The sequence below is a fragment of the Phacochoerus africanus genome, chromosome 1 (genome assembly GCF_016906955.1).
Source record: "Phacochoerus africanus isolate WHEZ1 chromosome 1, ROS_Pafr_v1, whole genome shotgun sequence".
Classification (NCBI taxonomy): domain Eukaryota; kingdom Metazoa; phylum Chordata; class Mammalia; order Artiodactyla; family Suidae; genus Phacochoerus; species Phacochoerus africanus.
Window position 1 is genome coordinate 282180841 of NC_062544.1, and position 16484 is coordinate 282197324.

Here is a 16484-nt window from a genome sequence, read left to right on the forward strand (position 1 = left end):
TCGGCACTTCTTTAGGTCTCTCTTTGAATTTCAGCTCCTCCCAACAATATTCCTTAAGCTCCTGGGCAGAATGACACCCCCCTCCCTCCACCGCTCTCTCTCAGGAGCTCTTGTGTACACTACTTTTGTTCTAGAGAATACCAGCCAGCATTCCAATAGGTATAGAAATACATAAACATATAACATATATACATACATGTGTGAATATATGATATATATCAATAATATCAGTAATATATATACATACTTATCTATATGCTGGTTGTAATGTTGTAACGCTGGTAAAATACCATATATATTTGAGCTCACCACATCTCCAGCCTCTGTAAGACTAGGTTAATAATTAATAATTATTCACTATTTAAAGCGGGGTCCACAGAAGCATCTCCGGCACTTGTTAAAATGCAGATCACTGAGTGCAACCCAAACGTACTGGAGAAGCAGCTTTGGAGGAGAGCCTAGGAACCTGGGTTTTGATCAGAGTTCCAGGCTGCCTGCTGAGAACCACCTCTGGAGGACAGTGCCCCGGGCAGCCTCCAAGGCAAACACAAACACCTTCGAACCATTCTCCACCATTCTCCCCAAAGGGATCAGAGTCTCCTCCAACCCGTTTACGCCTCCTGGTAATACAGCTGGTTACCTCCCTGAAGAGCAGGGTCCCTAAATCTTAACAAGGAGTTGCTGGTGGGGGGGGGGGGTGACACACCATTAAGCCCCCAGCATGCACTCTGAGCACAGCCCCCTGCAGGTGACCGAGCTTAGACCCAAGGGGCACAGGACATCAGCGGGGAGAAACAGAAAACCTCAACCTGGGGGAAAGACAGTCGGATGTTTGGGTTTTGGGGTCTCCACCGTTCCGTCCCACCAAATAGCTTGATTTTTTCAACAATGTTACTTTCTGATTATAAAAGTAATAGGCACTCACTGTGGGAATTTTAGCAACTTTGTGCTTCTGGGTTTAATGAAGGGCCACCATCCCACAGAAAAATAAAAGTGCAAAGAATGAGCTCGCAGCTACAAAGAGTCCGTTGCCAGGCTTGTTGGGATGTGCTAACCCCACTGGAATCGGATCAAAGCTGATTTATTAAGGAAAAAACAGGCAGCGCATCAAAGGCTTCCATCATCTTCACAGTACACTGATTTGGGGAGGAAAATTCTGGCTGCTGTTGGGTGTAGCCTCTAAAGGATAAACTTGCCACCTTCCTGGGAAGCAAAGTTACTATAATTCAGGTCTGCAAAGATGTGCAAACTGCTGACGGTCAATGGGTCCTTTGTCCGTCGGGTCTGACCTCCGCGCTCCTCTGTGGTGGCGGCGACGGGCTAAGTCACCACCAGACACAGAAGCCGCCTAAGCCCTTCCTGGGGATGCAGATGGGCACACTTTGCATCTGCTCCGTGTTACTTTAAAAGCCTCCTGCTCTTGGGCTGGTTCTCAAGCCTCCCAGTGACCATGCACTTAACGCTGGCCGCTTCCTTAATCTCATCCGGACCCTTCCTTCTATGAAAGGCAGAGGTTTGGTTTAGCACCTTTCATCGTCAGAAACATGTAGCTTTACTTTCAGAGAGGCAGCCATGGAAGCACATGGGAAAGAGGTCAGTTCAGCAGTTTACTTCCTGGCAACTATTGACCCTATTATCTTTCCATTTCTTTTTTCTTTTCTTTTCTTTTTTTTTTTTGTCTTTTTTTCTAGGGCCGTGCCCATGGCATATGGAGGTTCCCAGGCAAGGGGTCGAATTGGAGCTGTAGCTGCCAGCCTACATCACAGCCACAGCAAAGCCAGACCCGAGCCACGTCTGCGACCTACACCACAGCTCACGGCAACGCCAGATCCTTAACCCACTGAGCAAGGCCAGGGATCCAACCCGCAACCTCATGGTTCCTAGTTGGATTCATTTCCGCTGTGCCACGACGGGAACGTCCTTTCCAATTCTTTCCATAATATTCTCTTTATTCTTCTCCCCTTCTACAACTATTACGTAAGAGTATGAAAATATATACTGTATATTAATAATATAATGATACATCATACCGTTGTTTAATTTTTAATAATATAATAATACATTGCTATATTATTAACAGTAATACTAACAATATAGTAATATATAACATGTTGATAATTATTAATTATATATGTTAAAATAGAAAATGTTGGAGTTCCCACTGTCGCATAGCAGGTTAAGGATCCAGCATTGTCTGGAGCAGCTCTGACCACAGCTGCAGTCAGATTGGATCCCTGGTCCAGAAACTTGCATATGCCATGGGTGTGTCATACATATATAATGTAAGTAATATATATATAAAATGTTAATAATACATTGTCAGTAACATGCATTATATGTATGTAAGGTATTATAAAATAATTATAAAAGTAATATATTATAAAATTAGTGTAACATAAAATATAACAAAGCTTAATCCATTACAATAAACCCAAACATCCAATACTTAATCCATTACATTATATATTAATAACGCACTACGTAATTAATATGATACTAACGGCATTATAATGCTAATAACATAAAATGCTATAAAAAATGTTTAACGTGAGCCAGGCACTGCTCTGGGTGCTTTAAAACCATTAGCATTAACTAACTTAACCCTCATGATCCTATGAGGTAGGTGCACTATTCACCCCATTTTACAGCTAAAGAAACTGAGACAACTGAAGAGTACGGTGCCCAGCTTTAAACCTAGACCATCTGGCCCCGACCCACGTATAAAAGTGAACACGACATATAAAAGTTAAAGGGAAATGGAGCAGGAAGGAAAAAAAAAATCATAATTAGAAACAAATCCTGAGTAAGATGACTTTTCAGTCCTTCTCCACATGTGGAAGCAACTAGAAGCCAGAACAGAGAAACTGTTGACCCCATGCTCCACTGTTTGGGCCTGATCCTTCCAGGAAACCAAGGGGAACAGGAGCCAGAGATGAGCTAGAAGCGAACACCAGAACTGGGCTGGGTCCCCTCCCCTGGGGGACAAAGGGTCGGCAGGACAGCGACCAACTCCAGGCATTTTTGGATGCAGTGGCACGTGAGCTGGACCCATGAGCCATCTGGTCCAAGGCACATGCTCTAAATCACCTGCACGCTCTGCCTGAAATAAGCAGCAAGGTGAGACCCCCCCCCCCAGAAAGAAGACCCTGGAGACTTCCCGGCTGTCTCCAGGCAACGCAGTGCTGGTGGAGCACCGAGCTACGAGCAGGATGGGGGCGGTGAGTTGGAAGCTGGTGGAGAGGAGCAGGGGAGACCCAGCCTCCCAGGACATGTGTTCGGGAACACGTGACCTGTGTCCTGGATGATGGGTGCTGTCACTTTATGGTCTCTTATTCCCACACCCACACTCCCAACCCATTGTGAGTACATGCAAGGCTTTGATAAATGTTTGTAGATTGAATGAATGAATGAGTGCACCAGATACATGCCCCTTATTGCAAAAGGATGCAGTGGAGCCACCCACAGAGACAAAGGCAGTGGAGTTACTCCACTTAGAAATGACCGGAACCGGTGGAAAAGCCTTGTGTCCAGCTTGGGTGCAGACACAGCCTCTCACCACCATCAACCATCTCTTGACCAGAGCTGTCTCCCGCCCTCCCAGCAGCTAGACCAGCGCTGGAACAAGCCATCTCTAACATTAATGACTTGCTACAGTGCAGAAGGGTTCCCGGTGAGAAAGTGTCTTCCCGAATATGACACCACCTTGAGCTGATGCCAACACTACCTTCCCTTTCTCTTCTTTCAGGATCTTAAGGTCTTTACTGTAAACACCACTCTTCACACAAACAGGGTACGTGATACTGTGTCATTTAAGGCAAAAGAAGCAAATGCTCTTGCAGGCACTCCTCAGCCCACAACAGGACCTCAGAAGGCTTCCATCCCTCCCCAAAGCTCCCCCCTACAAAGCAATTTCTATCTGAATTATATACATATTGTGCCTTTGTTCTTCTTTGTGCCACAGATGTGTCTCTGAAAAACATATGTTTTGTAGTTTTGCCTCTTTTTGATCTTTATATGCAGAATCATACTGTTATTTATTCTTCTGTGACCTTTTCTTCACTCAACCTTGAGAATCATGCACATTGAGGCACAGACACTGTAGAAGCTTGTAGTTTATTTTTAACTGCTGTATAGTATTCCATTGCAGGACTAGGCCCCAAGTTACTTCTCTGTTCTCTTGGTGGCCATTTGGGTGGTTCTAGTTCTCAGCTTATGTATGTTTCCTGGCACTGGTATACAGTAAGACTTCTACCCAAGGGTGAACTGCTGGGGCACGGGGGCTGGCCCATTGTTACTGTTAGGAGGTATCGCCAAACTGGTACCAAGGCACAACTGATATTGTACCCACTTACCACCATGGCGGAGGAGAGGACCCTCTGTGCCACATTCAAACCTGAAGGCTAGAAACTGACATTATCTGTATATTATTAGTATGGTTTCCCTTATCCTCTAACCGTGTCTTAAGCAACCCACCAACATGTCCCATATATGTTCTTATCCCCTCTGGTGTGGTCACCATATGTCTCAGATATGTACACATCCATGACAAGGACAAGATGCTGTTCGGGAAGCACACGTTTTCCTATACATACGTAGCTTTGTGCCAGAGAGCATATGCGGTTTCAGATTTTTTTTCACTTAACTCAGTATTTGTTAACACACACCTGCGCTGCTCTGTGTATATTGGACATGCTGTTATCATGTCCTTGAGATGGACGGGTTACCCCCATTTCACAGACCATAATAGCTCACCATAGTTGGACACTCCGTGGGGTCTTGGTGGGTAACCTTAAGAACTCACTGAATCCTAATACTAAACCCACAATGCAGGCACTTCTAGTTCATACAAGAGGAAAAGCAAGGAGTTCCCACTGTGGCTCAGTGGAAATGAATCTGACTGGGAACCATGAGGTTGTGGGTTTGACCCCTGGCCTCGTTCAGTGGGTTAAGGATCCCGCGCTGCCGTGAGCTGTGGTGGAGGTCGCAGACACGGCTCAGATCTGGTGTGGCTGTGGCTGTGGCCAGCAGCCACAGCTCTGATTTGACCTCTAGTCTGGGAACCTCCATGTGCCACAGGGGTGGCCCTAAATAGCAAGGAGCCAAGAGAGATCAAGGAAGTTGTAGGGCATCACCGAGGTGGATAATGATAGAGCAGGATCTGAATCGAGTCCTAGGACACCAGGACCCTCACTCTTAACCATGACATGAACTTAGCTAAGAACACACAGCTCAGAGAGTTTGGGAACCAGCATCTCTAGGTCACAGAGCCAGTGATCTAGGGGGTAGCACTAAAATTCAGACCCTTCCCCTCTCAGTCCTGTCTTCCTTTGGTCAGTTCCAAAACGTACCGAACTCCAAGTGGGTTGTTTGTGAACAACAGTGGGAACGATTACAAAATGTACCCGTCATAGGTCTCTCTAAAGCTATAAACCTGAGTACGCTGCTGCTCCTGTTCATCTAGTGGCAGTAAATGAAGACATCAAAACAGAGCTCTTAGGAGGAAATGCAATGACGGAAATTGAGAATTCCTTGATCAGAATGAGAATTCATGACCAAGATCTTTGTCAATTCCTAATAAAATGGATTTTCTAGCCTTTTTCCCCTGCTTGGGCTGTAACAGAGAAGAACAGACCTGACTCCATGTCGGATCTATTCCTTCCGCTCTAATCCTTGTGCTCTGTTGCCTGGGCTTAGTCAGGCTGGCTCTTGAGGTCCGGGAAAAGAAGACTGCCTAGAGCCTGAAATGTATGGACAGCCCATCCTCAAGGCTCTGACCTTTAAAAATGTAACACTTGTCCATTCATACAGAGATAAAAAGTTGCAGAGGAGAAAGTAACAAGAGTCTTCCTGGAGGTTTACAGGGACTTTGTGACCAGACCATGTGGGCAGCTGCAAGAACAAAGGATGCTGGTGCTAAGTTTGCAACAACCAGTCATAAAGAAGCCTGAGTTCTAAGTCAGGTAAGATGGGTCTTTGGGGACACTAGTCCACCATCTTCTCGGTTGGCTGGTTTTCCAAATAAAGTCGCTATTCCTTGCCCCAACAACTCCTCTTTAAATTTGTTGTCCTGCCATGTGGAGCAGGTGGAGCTTGGATTTGGTAACAGAGATAAGAATATGGGTCCATCTTTGGCAGTGAAAGGCACTCCCCCTCAGCAGAGTAGAGGCATGGTCACATGACCCAACCAGCTAGGAACACACTGGTGTGACACTTACCATAATTTTTATTATAAGGAAGTGCTTAGAAGGGCCAGCAAAGCAAGACAAAACCAAATGTGCTTAATGACTCAGTATTCTTAGCAATAAAAAAACAAGCGAAAAATGCTTTTAAATTTCTGTTCGTTTTCTTTTTAAATCAATTGCCACAGTTGTTATATTATTGAAATCAAGAATATCTTATCCCTCTTTTTTAAAAACGACTTCTAGATCTTGAAACATATGAAAGAGTGAAGGTAATTTGCTCCAGCAGAAAAGAACTATAGGAAATTAGGCAGAATACAGTTCTTAAATACAAAAGGAGGCTTTCTTTCCTGCACATCAGCCTATGGATGAATGTGAAGAGCACATAAAATCTTCATGGCTGTCTCCCTGCACACCTGCCATGTGCAGTCAATTCTATGGAGAATTCAAGTCCTCCCCAGATGAGAAAAACATTTCTGCAGCAATGAGCCAAAGAGAAAAATCTTCCACTACTAACATTAACCTATCAAGTGGAACCTGTCACGTATCATTTATAAGAACTTCCTCTCCTGGAAATAAGAGCCGCCTTCCTCAGCCCAGAACCAGAAAATTCTCAGCACAGAAAACTGTGCTGAATAAATTTCCCAAATCGGGTATTTTAAGGAAACAGTGCAAGGCAATCTACTTTCCTGACCTCGTTATTGAGGACACCAATTTCATATATGGGGAGGAAAAAAAAAAAAAGTCATCCAGGAATAATTATCCAAATTCCAACAGGTAGAATTTGACAGGTCCACAAGGAAGAGTCGTTAATACAACAGCAGCGATTAATCTCTGCAACTCTCAGTTACCACATGTCTTCAAAAGACACAGAAGCAATTTGAGTTGAAATCTGTTTTTAAGAAACTCTTGGGGTCACCATTTCTCATAATTATCCTTCGTTTGTATTTACATGGGTCGACATGATAATAGGATGATCAGAGCTGAAAACAGAGCCCATTCCTGAGATCAAATACAGAACACTTCTGCCAAACACGCTTTCAGAGAGCACGTTGCTCAGCTTTGTTCTATTTGCGCTTGAAGAATTAACTTTCGAAAACCTGCAATAATTTCTTGCCGACCTCATCTCTCCCTCTGGTTGGTTAGGGGAAAAAATACCAGTCCGAATGGATTTCAGTTGTTACTGCTCCTGCCCTGAACTCTAGAAGGTATTTCTTGTATCGCTTTTCTTCGCTGAGAGCTTTTGTTGGCTTCCTGCAGCTTCGTGGTCAACAGAGACGAAGTGAAAAAAGTCCTCTCCCCCCATGTGTATGTAGCACAGACACACGCACCAAACGTGTTCCTGGTATTTCTGAAGAAACCAGTATCACATCCACCAGAGATTTCCCACCTGCGTTTCTGTAGACATAATAGCCATGCCCCAAGAAACTATGACACAGAAATCAAATGACGGTGTCTCCCGGGGGTTCTGCTCCTCCCTGTCCTGGGATAAATTCAGAGTCCTCCACACCCCTGGATTCCCCATAGTCCTGACACCGCAGGAGCACCTGCAAAGCTCAGAGAATGCATTTACACTCTTATTACTTCCAATTGCGACTTGGTTTTTTCCTTTTCTTTTTAGGTCTGCACCTGCGGCATATGAAAGTTCCCAGGCTAGGGGTCCAATCAGAGATGCAGCTGCCGGCCTACACTACAGCCACAGCAATGCTAGATCCGAGCCTTGTCTGTGACCTATGCCACAGCTCACAGCAATGCCAAATCCTTAACCTGCTGAGTGAGGCCAGGGATCGAACCCGCATCCTCACAGGCACTATGTTGGGTCCTTAACCTGCTGAGCCACAACGAGAATTCCTCTAATTCCATTTTCAAAGAAATCAAATATTTATGAATGTGAGTTGCACACATGGTACATAACACTCTCCCAAATATACTGCCTTTAAAATGTGTGTGTGTGTATGTTCACATGTGTGTGTGAATGTCACTTTGGAGGGCATTTTGTTGCAGTGCAAAAAAAAAAAAAAAAAGTCAATTTTCAATACCATAAAACTTCCTTCCCCTTATAAGCCACTTTTCATTTGCAATAAATGTTTTAGGTGGAGGATAAATTAGTAAAATCGACGGGGCCATTAGGGGAAATGAATTTATATGAGGAAAGTCAAGAACTGGCAAGGTAGTGAGCCAGGTGGGCCAATGTAGACAGGTGAACCAGTCAGCCCAGGTGTAGACAGCCTATCTGGAGAATGTAGCTCGAGCCCCAACTTTTGCTATAACTTTTATTTGGATCAAGTGTATGAAAACCATCATCTCATTTCCTCCTGGTGGCTATAACCACGTGTACGCATAGCATTGAAAGGAGTGGGCCAGTTTCCTTTGGGGACTCGCCTTGGCTCGAACCTCAGTTCCCTGTTCTCACCTCCAGCGCCCCAGGAAGAGCTGTCAATGAGGAGGTGACGTGGGGCTGGGGATGGAGGAGCAGGTGCAGGGTGACAAGCTGCTGACGTGTCAGCAGCTTAGATAAAAGGACGGCCGAGTGTTGGAAACCCAAGCCCTCAGCCCCTCGTCTCTCCCTAGGTAACCCCAGCAAGTGTGGAGGAGATGGGATCTGAGCAGGAGTTAGACAACTTGGGATGTGGTTTTCGACGTTAACTCAGGGGTCAGCAGTCTTTTCCTGCGAAGAGCGCAACAGTAAATACTGTCAGTTTTGCAGCCCGCAGGGTCTGTGTGGGAAGGACCCGACTCTGCAGTGGCAGCGGGAGGGCAGCGCTAGACGTGATGGAGATGCGAGTGGGGCTGTGGCTCCGTGTGACATTCCTTCTGGACAATGAAATCTAAATGCCACCTAATGTACCTGCGTCCTGCAGTAGGATCCTTCTTTTGATTTTTTCAACCGCTGAAAAATGTGCAAACCCTGGTAAGAACCCTTTATAAAAGAGTTGGTATTACAGAGTAAACATGTCTTAAATAAACACTCACTGGGAAATTGCAACCCTCCCCCACCCCCGCAAAAAAAAAAAAAAAGAAAAGAAAAACATGAGACTCATTTGCTTTGCTCCTTGGGTGGGCTGGGGTGGCCCATGGCTGCAGGTTCCTGACCTCGGTGTTCACTTATGGGTGGGCAGGCACCTGTGGAACATCCGCCAAGGCGAAGCCAGGGCAGCTTCCTGGCTGAGATGGAACCTACCTTGATGTGAGCTGCTGGGTCTGGAACAGTCTGAATCATGTCCTTCCGGAAGCCAGCTCAGGTACCATCCGTGCAGAACCTGAGACAGCCAGGAGACACAAGAGGCCACACAAACAGCAGTAAATAACACGTTTCTGTGTTTTGTTCTCTGTTAGGGCTGGACTCAGCACAGCCATAGAAAAATGACCCAGCTCTGCCTTAAACATGTGCCTTTAGACACACGTAGTAAATGACTACAATACCCACTTCTCTTCTGTTGGGACTGTCACTGACTTTTAGCTCCTGCCCCCCAACCCTAATACGACAGGTCCCTCCAAACCCAAGTTCAATTCCATTCACACACAGCACTTCACTTGGACAGCATCTATGAGTGATGGCTTACAGGATGAAATGAGACATGTTCTATTGTTTTAGAGAATCAGACTTTTGGAGTTTCTAGTGAGATGAATGCCAGCTACACATCTTTAAGTTTCATGATTAAGCCCTTAATAAAAAGCACAGCTACTGTCCACTAAGTGCTGAAGCGGCAGCCCCAGGGCTAAGGACGCCACACGAATTTCTCATTTAATTCTGATTACCACTCAGAGCTCACATTCCCACTGTCCAGTTGGGCACATGGACACCCAGGAAAGTCACTGATTCATCCAGGACCCCTGGTTAATAAGCAACAGAGCCAGGATTCAAGTCAGACTGGCCTGACTCCAAGGTCCACAAAAGTTTTGGTTTGATGTAAGTTAACAGGTTTCACTCTGTATTTTGAAGATAAATTTAAATTCTTTTAAAATTTTAATTTAAATTTAAATAAATGAAATTTTAAGATGCACATAGAAAACCCTAAGGACTCCACACAGAAACTACTCAAACTGACAAACAAATTCAGCAAAGGAGCAAGATCTAAGATTAACATTGAGACATCGGTTGCATTTCTGCATACCAACAATGAAAGAGCAGAAAAGGAGTAGATACAGTATCTTTTAAAATCGCATCATTTATTGTTTGTAGACTTTTTGATGGTGGCCATTCTGGATAGGGGAAGGTGGTGCCTCATAGCTGTTTTGATTTGCATTTCTCTGATATTAGAGATGTGGAACATCTTTTCATGTGTTATTTGGCCATCTGTGTGTCTTTGGAAAACTGTCTGTTTAGATCTTCTGCCCATTTTTTGATGGGATTGTTTGTTTTTTTGCTATTGAGCTACAGGAGGTGTTTATAAATTTTGGAAATTACTCCCTTGTCAGTCACTTCACTTGCAAATATTTTCTCCCAATCTATGGGTTGCCTTTTTGCTTTATTTGGCGTTTCCTTTGCTGTGCACAAACTTAAATGCCAGAGAGGGTGTGGCGAAAAGGGAACCTTTTTGCACTGTTGGTGGGAATGTAAATTGGTGCAACCACTGTGGAAAACAGTATGGAGATTCCTCAGAAAACTAAAATAGAACTACCATTTGATCCAGCAATCCCACTACTGGGCATCTATCCAGAGAAAACCATGACTTGAAAAGACACAGGTACTCCAGTATTCATTGGAGCACTATATACAATAGCTAAGATATGGAAACGACATAAATGTCCACTAACAGAGGAGTGGATAAAGAAGAGGTGGTACATATGCACAATGGAATATTCCTCAGCCATTAAAGGAAAGAAATAACAGCATTTGCAGCAACATGGATGGACCTAGAAATTACCATGCTAAATGAAGTTAGACAGTGAGATACCAACGTCATATGCTATCACTTACACGTGGAATCTAAAAAAAGGACACAATGAACTTCTTTGCAGAGCAGATACTGACTCACAGACTTTGAAAAACTTACGGTTTCCAAAGGAGACAGGTTGGGTGGTGGGGGATGGGCTGGGGGTTTGGGATGGAAATGCTATAAAACTGGGTTGTGATAATCACTGTACAACTATAAATGTAATAAAATTCACTGAGTAATTTAAAAAAATTTTTTTACAAATTGCATCAAAAAAACTAAGTATCTAGGACTAAATCTGACCAAGAAGGTGAAAGATTTATACCCTGGGAACTATAAAGATTAATAAAGGTAATTAAAGAGGATTCGAAGAAATGGAAAGACATCCCATGCTCCTGGATTGGAAGAATATTGTTAAAATGGCCATACCACCCAAAGCCATCTACAGATTCAATGTAATCCCTATCAAATTACCTTTAACATTTTTCAAAGAACGAGAACAAACAACTCCCAAATTTATACAGAACCATAAAAGACCCAGAATCACCAAAGAATCCTGAAGGAAAAAAAAAAAAAAACACCAGGAAGCATAACTTTTCCAGACTTCAGACAATATTACAAAGCTACAGTAATCCAGACAGTGTGGTACTGCTACAAAAACAGATATACGGACCAATGGAACAGAAAAGCCCAGAAATAAACCCAGACAATGACAGTCAATTAATATTCAACAAAGAAGGCAAGAATATAAAATGAGAAAAGAGGAGTTCCTGTCGTGGCTCAGCGGTTAACAAATCTGACTAGCATCCATGAAGACGCAGGTTTGATCTCCGGCCTCACTCAGTGGGTTAAGGATCTGGCATTGCTGTGAGCTGTGGTGTAGGCTGGCAGCTACAGCACCGATTCGACCCCTAGCCTGGAAATCTCCATGTGCTGCAGGTGCGGTCCTAAAAAGCAAAAATAAAATAAAATAAAATAAAATAAGAAAAGAAGAGACTCTTCAGCAAGCTGCAAGTAAATCAGTGAAGCTGCAACACACCCTCACACCATGCACAAAATGGTTTCAAAACTTAAGCATAAAACATGACACTATAAAACTCCTAGAAGAGAACATAGGCAAAATATTCTCTGACAGAAATCATCCAAATATTTTCTTAGTCAGTCTCCCAAGGCAATAGAAATAAAAACAAAAATAGGGAGTTCCTGCCATGGCACAGAGGAAACTAATCCGACTAGGAACCACAAGGTTGCAGGTTCGATCCCTGGCCTTGTTCAGTGGGTTAAGGATCTGGCATTGCTGTGAGATGTAGTGTAAGTGGCAGATGCTGCTCAGATCCTGTGTTGCTATGGCTGTGGTATAAGCCGGCAGCTGTAGCTCCGATTTGACCCCTAGCCTGGGAACCTCCATATGCCGTGGATGTGGCCCTAAAAAGACAAAAGAAAAAGAAATGAAAACAAAAATAAACAAATGGGACCTAATCAAACTTACAAGCTTTTGCACAGCAAAGGAAACCATTAAAAAAAAGTGAAAAGACAACCTACAGAATGGGAGGAAATAGTTATAAAAGATGCAACCAACAAGAGCTTAATCTTTAAAATATACAAACAACTCATACAACTCAATAACAACAAAAAAAATAGCCCAGTTGAAAAATGGGCAGAAGACCTAAATAGACATTTCTCCAAAGAAGACATATGGATGGTCAGTAGGCACATGAAAAGATGCTCAGCATTAGGAATTATCAGAGAAATGGAAGTCAAAACTATGAGGCACCACCTCATGCCGGTCAGAATGGCCATCATTAATACATCTCCAAATAACAAATGCTGAAGAGGGTGCGGAGAAAACAGAACCCTCACGCTGTTTATGGGAATGTAAACTGGTACAACCACTATGGAAAACAGTACGGAGGTTCCTCAGAAAACTAAGTATAGAACAACCATATGACCCAGCAATCCTACGCCTGGGCATATATCCAGACAAAACTATAATTCAAAAAGACACATGCACCCGTATGTTCACTACAGCACTATTCACAATAGCCAAGGCATGGAAATAACCTAAATGTCCACTGACAGATGAATGGATCAAGAAGATGTGGTACAGATATACAACGGAATACTACTCAGCCATAAAAAGAACAAAATAGGAGTTCCCCGTCATGGCGCAGTGGTTAACGAATCTGACTAGGAACCATGAGGTTGCGGGTTCGATCCCTGGCCTTGCTCAGTGGGTTAAGGATCCGATGTTGCCGTGAGCTGTGGTGTAGGTCGCAGACGCGGCTCAGATCCCAAGTTGCTGTGGCTCTGGCATAGGCCGGTGGCTATAGCTCCGATTCGACCTAGAGCCTGGGAACCTCCATATGCTGCGGGAGCAGTCCTAGAAATGGCAAAAAGACAAATAAATAAATAAATAAATAAATAAAATAAAAATAAAAAGAACAAAATAATGCCATTTTTAGCAACATGGATTCAACTAGATATTATCATACTAAGTGAAGTAAGTCAGAAAAAGAAAGACAAATCCAGTATGGTATCACTTATATGTGGAATCTAAAAGAAGGCATAAATGAACCTGTCTAGAAAGCAGAAAGACTCACAGACATAGAGAACAGACTTGTGGTTGCCAAGGGGGAGGGGGAGGGAGCGGGATGGACGGGGAGTTTGGGGTGAGTAGATGCAAACTATTCCACTTAGAATGGATAAGCAATGAGCTCCTGCTGCATGGCACAGGGACCTCTATCCAATCCCTTGGGAGAGACCCTGTTGGAAGATAGCATGAGAAAGGGAATGTACGTAAACGTATGATCAGATCACTTTGTTGTGCAGCAGAAATTGGCACAACATGGAAAATGAACTATATTTTAACAGGAGTTCCCCTTGTGGCTCAGCAGTAACGAACCCGACTAGTACCCATGAGGATGAGGGTTCTATCCCTGGCCTCCATCAGTGTGTTAAGGGTCCTGTGTCGCTATGGCCTTGGTGTAGGCCAGCAGCTGCAGCTCTGATTTGACCTCTAGCCTGGAAACTTCTATATGCTGCAGGTGTAGCCCTAAAAAGAAAAAAACAAAAAACAAACACCTATACCACAAACCCTTTTAACAAATTTTAAGATGCCTGTAGTCTAGAGATACATACTTCATCCCGTATATTCCTTTTTTCAGATGATAAACCATTTCTGGTTCTTGTGAGCTTGCCCCTCTGCATCCCAGAGCTGCTCTCCACATGCCCCACCTCCGCCCTGCCCCATCCCACCCTGAGGGCTGACCCCTACAGACGGCCCAGCAGGGCTCCCTCACCTTCTGGCATCATCAAATTTTGATCAGTGGGACCCCATCTAGAGACCAGGGGATGGGAGGTGAGAAGAATAGGGTACTTCTTCCCCACACCCACCCCAGGCTCCCTCCACACTCTGGCCAGAGCTGGGCCCCAAGGTGACCTCTCCCATCCTCGGGACTCTCCCCCAAGGTTCCAGGCTCCAGGAACCTTTCCCCAACCAATCTTTGCTTCTCTGTAGGTCTCATCCATCAGTTGTCTTCTGGCACTTTTTTCTTTTTCTTTTTCTTTTTTTTTTTTTTGCTTTTTAGGGCTGCACCCATGGCATATGGAAGTTTCCAGGCTAGGGGTCTCATCAGAGCTACAGCTGCCAGTCAACGCCACAGCAATGCCAGATTCAAGCCGTGTCTGCGACCTATACCACAGCTCACACAACGCCAGATCCTTAACCCACTGAGCGAGGCCAGGGACTCCTAGTTGGATTCGTTTCTGCTGCACCATGATGGGAACTCCCGAAAATGCCTTTTCTAATTTATGGTTTTCAGTACCACGATTTTTTTTAAATTAACTGTTACTTTTGTGTGTTTTCTTCTTTGTAAATCGGGCCTATGACTCTTAGCAGTAGTAAACCGCAAAATAAATACAACTAGCTTGATTGCAGGACAACAGACTCAAAGGCTGACCTTGCAGTTTGCTACTGAACGCCCGATTCCAGGGATATGCCAGGAGCCAAGAAATCTGCATTTCCAGCTTTCTGACCCTCTCGAGGTGCAAACACACTCACTTCCAGCACAGACGGGCTTCTCCTGAGAAGCCCTCACCTCCAGATCCGTGTGCTGGGGGTCCATCCCCCCAAAAGATCAGGGGAGCCTGGCCATCCAAGAAGCTGACAGTTGGGGAACCTCAGACGCTATTTTTCACTACAGCCAAATTTCGTGATCTGGGAAACTATGCTAGTTTTTCCCCTAAGTCTAAAGCAAATCCTTTTGGGGGATAAGAGATGCTAAAAATGCAAAAGGAATGAAGCATTGTCATGAAATTGGAATGGGCAGCTGTGGAAGGTAACCCACACTCCTGGCCCAGAGGGAGAGGAGAGGCTGAGAGGTGGGGGTCCTGGCCAAGGTCTCTCGGGGTTGGGTCCTCTTGTCGGGAAGCCTTCGAGTCCCCCAAGATGCCCTCTCAGGGGGGCAGAAGTCATCCCCGGAAAACACCCGTCTTCTCTGAGGGTCATTCGGCCCAGCACAGGTCCATCCAGCCGCCTCCTGACAAAAGGACCTTAGGCTCTGGGGGACCGCTCTGGCCGCAGATTTCAGCATCTCTCTGGGGTCGATCACTCAGCATATTCCCTGCCCCTCCCCCATGCTGCCACTCAAGTCCACGAGCCCAAATTTGTCCCCTGCCCACCACGCCCAGCTGCCTCAAGGGCTGCCTGTGATCCAGAGAACAGAAGAAGGGTCGCTTTGGGGTCCTCAGTCCAGACCTTAACAGAAACAGAAGCTTTCCCTTCCTGCCTCTGGGAACCCCATTCCCTGGCTCCAGGGCAGCACAGCCAGGTGGCAAAGGCCCCAGGTGGGTGCCCAGATGAGCCCTGCACCAGGTACCAGGCCCCCAAGGAAGCCATCCGCGTGTTCCAGAACGGTCATCTCTCAGATGAGAGCAGCGCCTACCCACATTAAAGAAGGAGAACTGTCAGAGTCCCCTATGTAGCTCAGGGAATTAAGAACCCAACTAGTATCCATGAGGATGCGGGGCCAATCCCTGGCCTAGATCAGTGGGTTAAGGATCCGGCGTTGCCTTGAGCTGTGGTGTAGGTGGCAGACGCGGCTCGGATCTGGCGTTGCGGTGGCTGTGGTGTAGGCTGGCAGCTACAGCTCCCATTAGACCCCTAGCCTGGGAACCTCCATTTGCTGCGGACGCAGCCCTAAAAAGAAAAACAACAAACCAAGCAAGCAAAAACGAGTTTGGAAACTGAAGAGGAACCAAGAAGCTTCTACCAGAAGACTCTGTGGGCTTCCCGAGCCCTTTCCAGGAGCAAGTGACTTCTCACTTCACACGATGGGACCCTGCCAGCCTGCTGGGGATTCCAAACACCAATGAAATGGGATCGACACACTGGATATCCAAGACCACAGAAATGGCATAAAAGCTACAA

At 45.1% G+C, this 16484-nt stretch overlaps 1 protein-coding gene across 4 annotated transcripts in view; it reads right to left on the bottom strand.

The window, feature by feature from the left end:
- ERG (ETS transcription factor ERG) overlaps positions 1-16484 on the bottom strand; it is a 302582-nt gene that overhangs the window by 196869 nt on the left and 89229 nt on the right. For all 4 annotated transcript variants that reach the window (XM_047796627.1, XM_047796615.1, XM_047796592.1 and 1 more), the window contains exon 3: positions 9361-9439. In XM_047796627.1, coding sequence (XP_047652583.1) covers positions 9361-9399 — 39 coding nt within the window. In that variant the 5' untranslated portion in view covers positions 9400-9439. The remainder of the gene's footprint in view (positions 1-9360; positions 9440-16484) is intronic.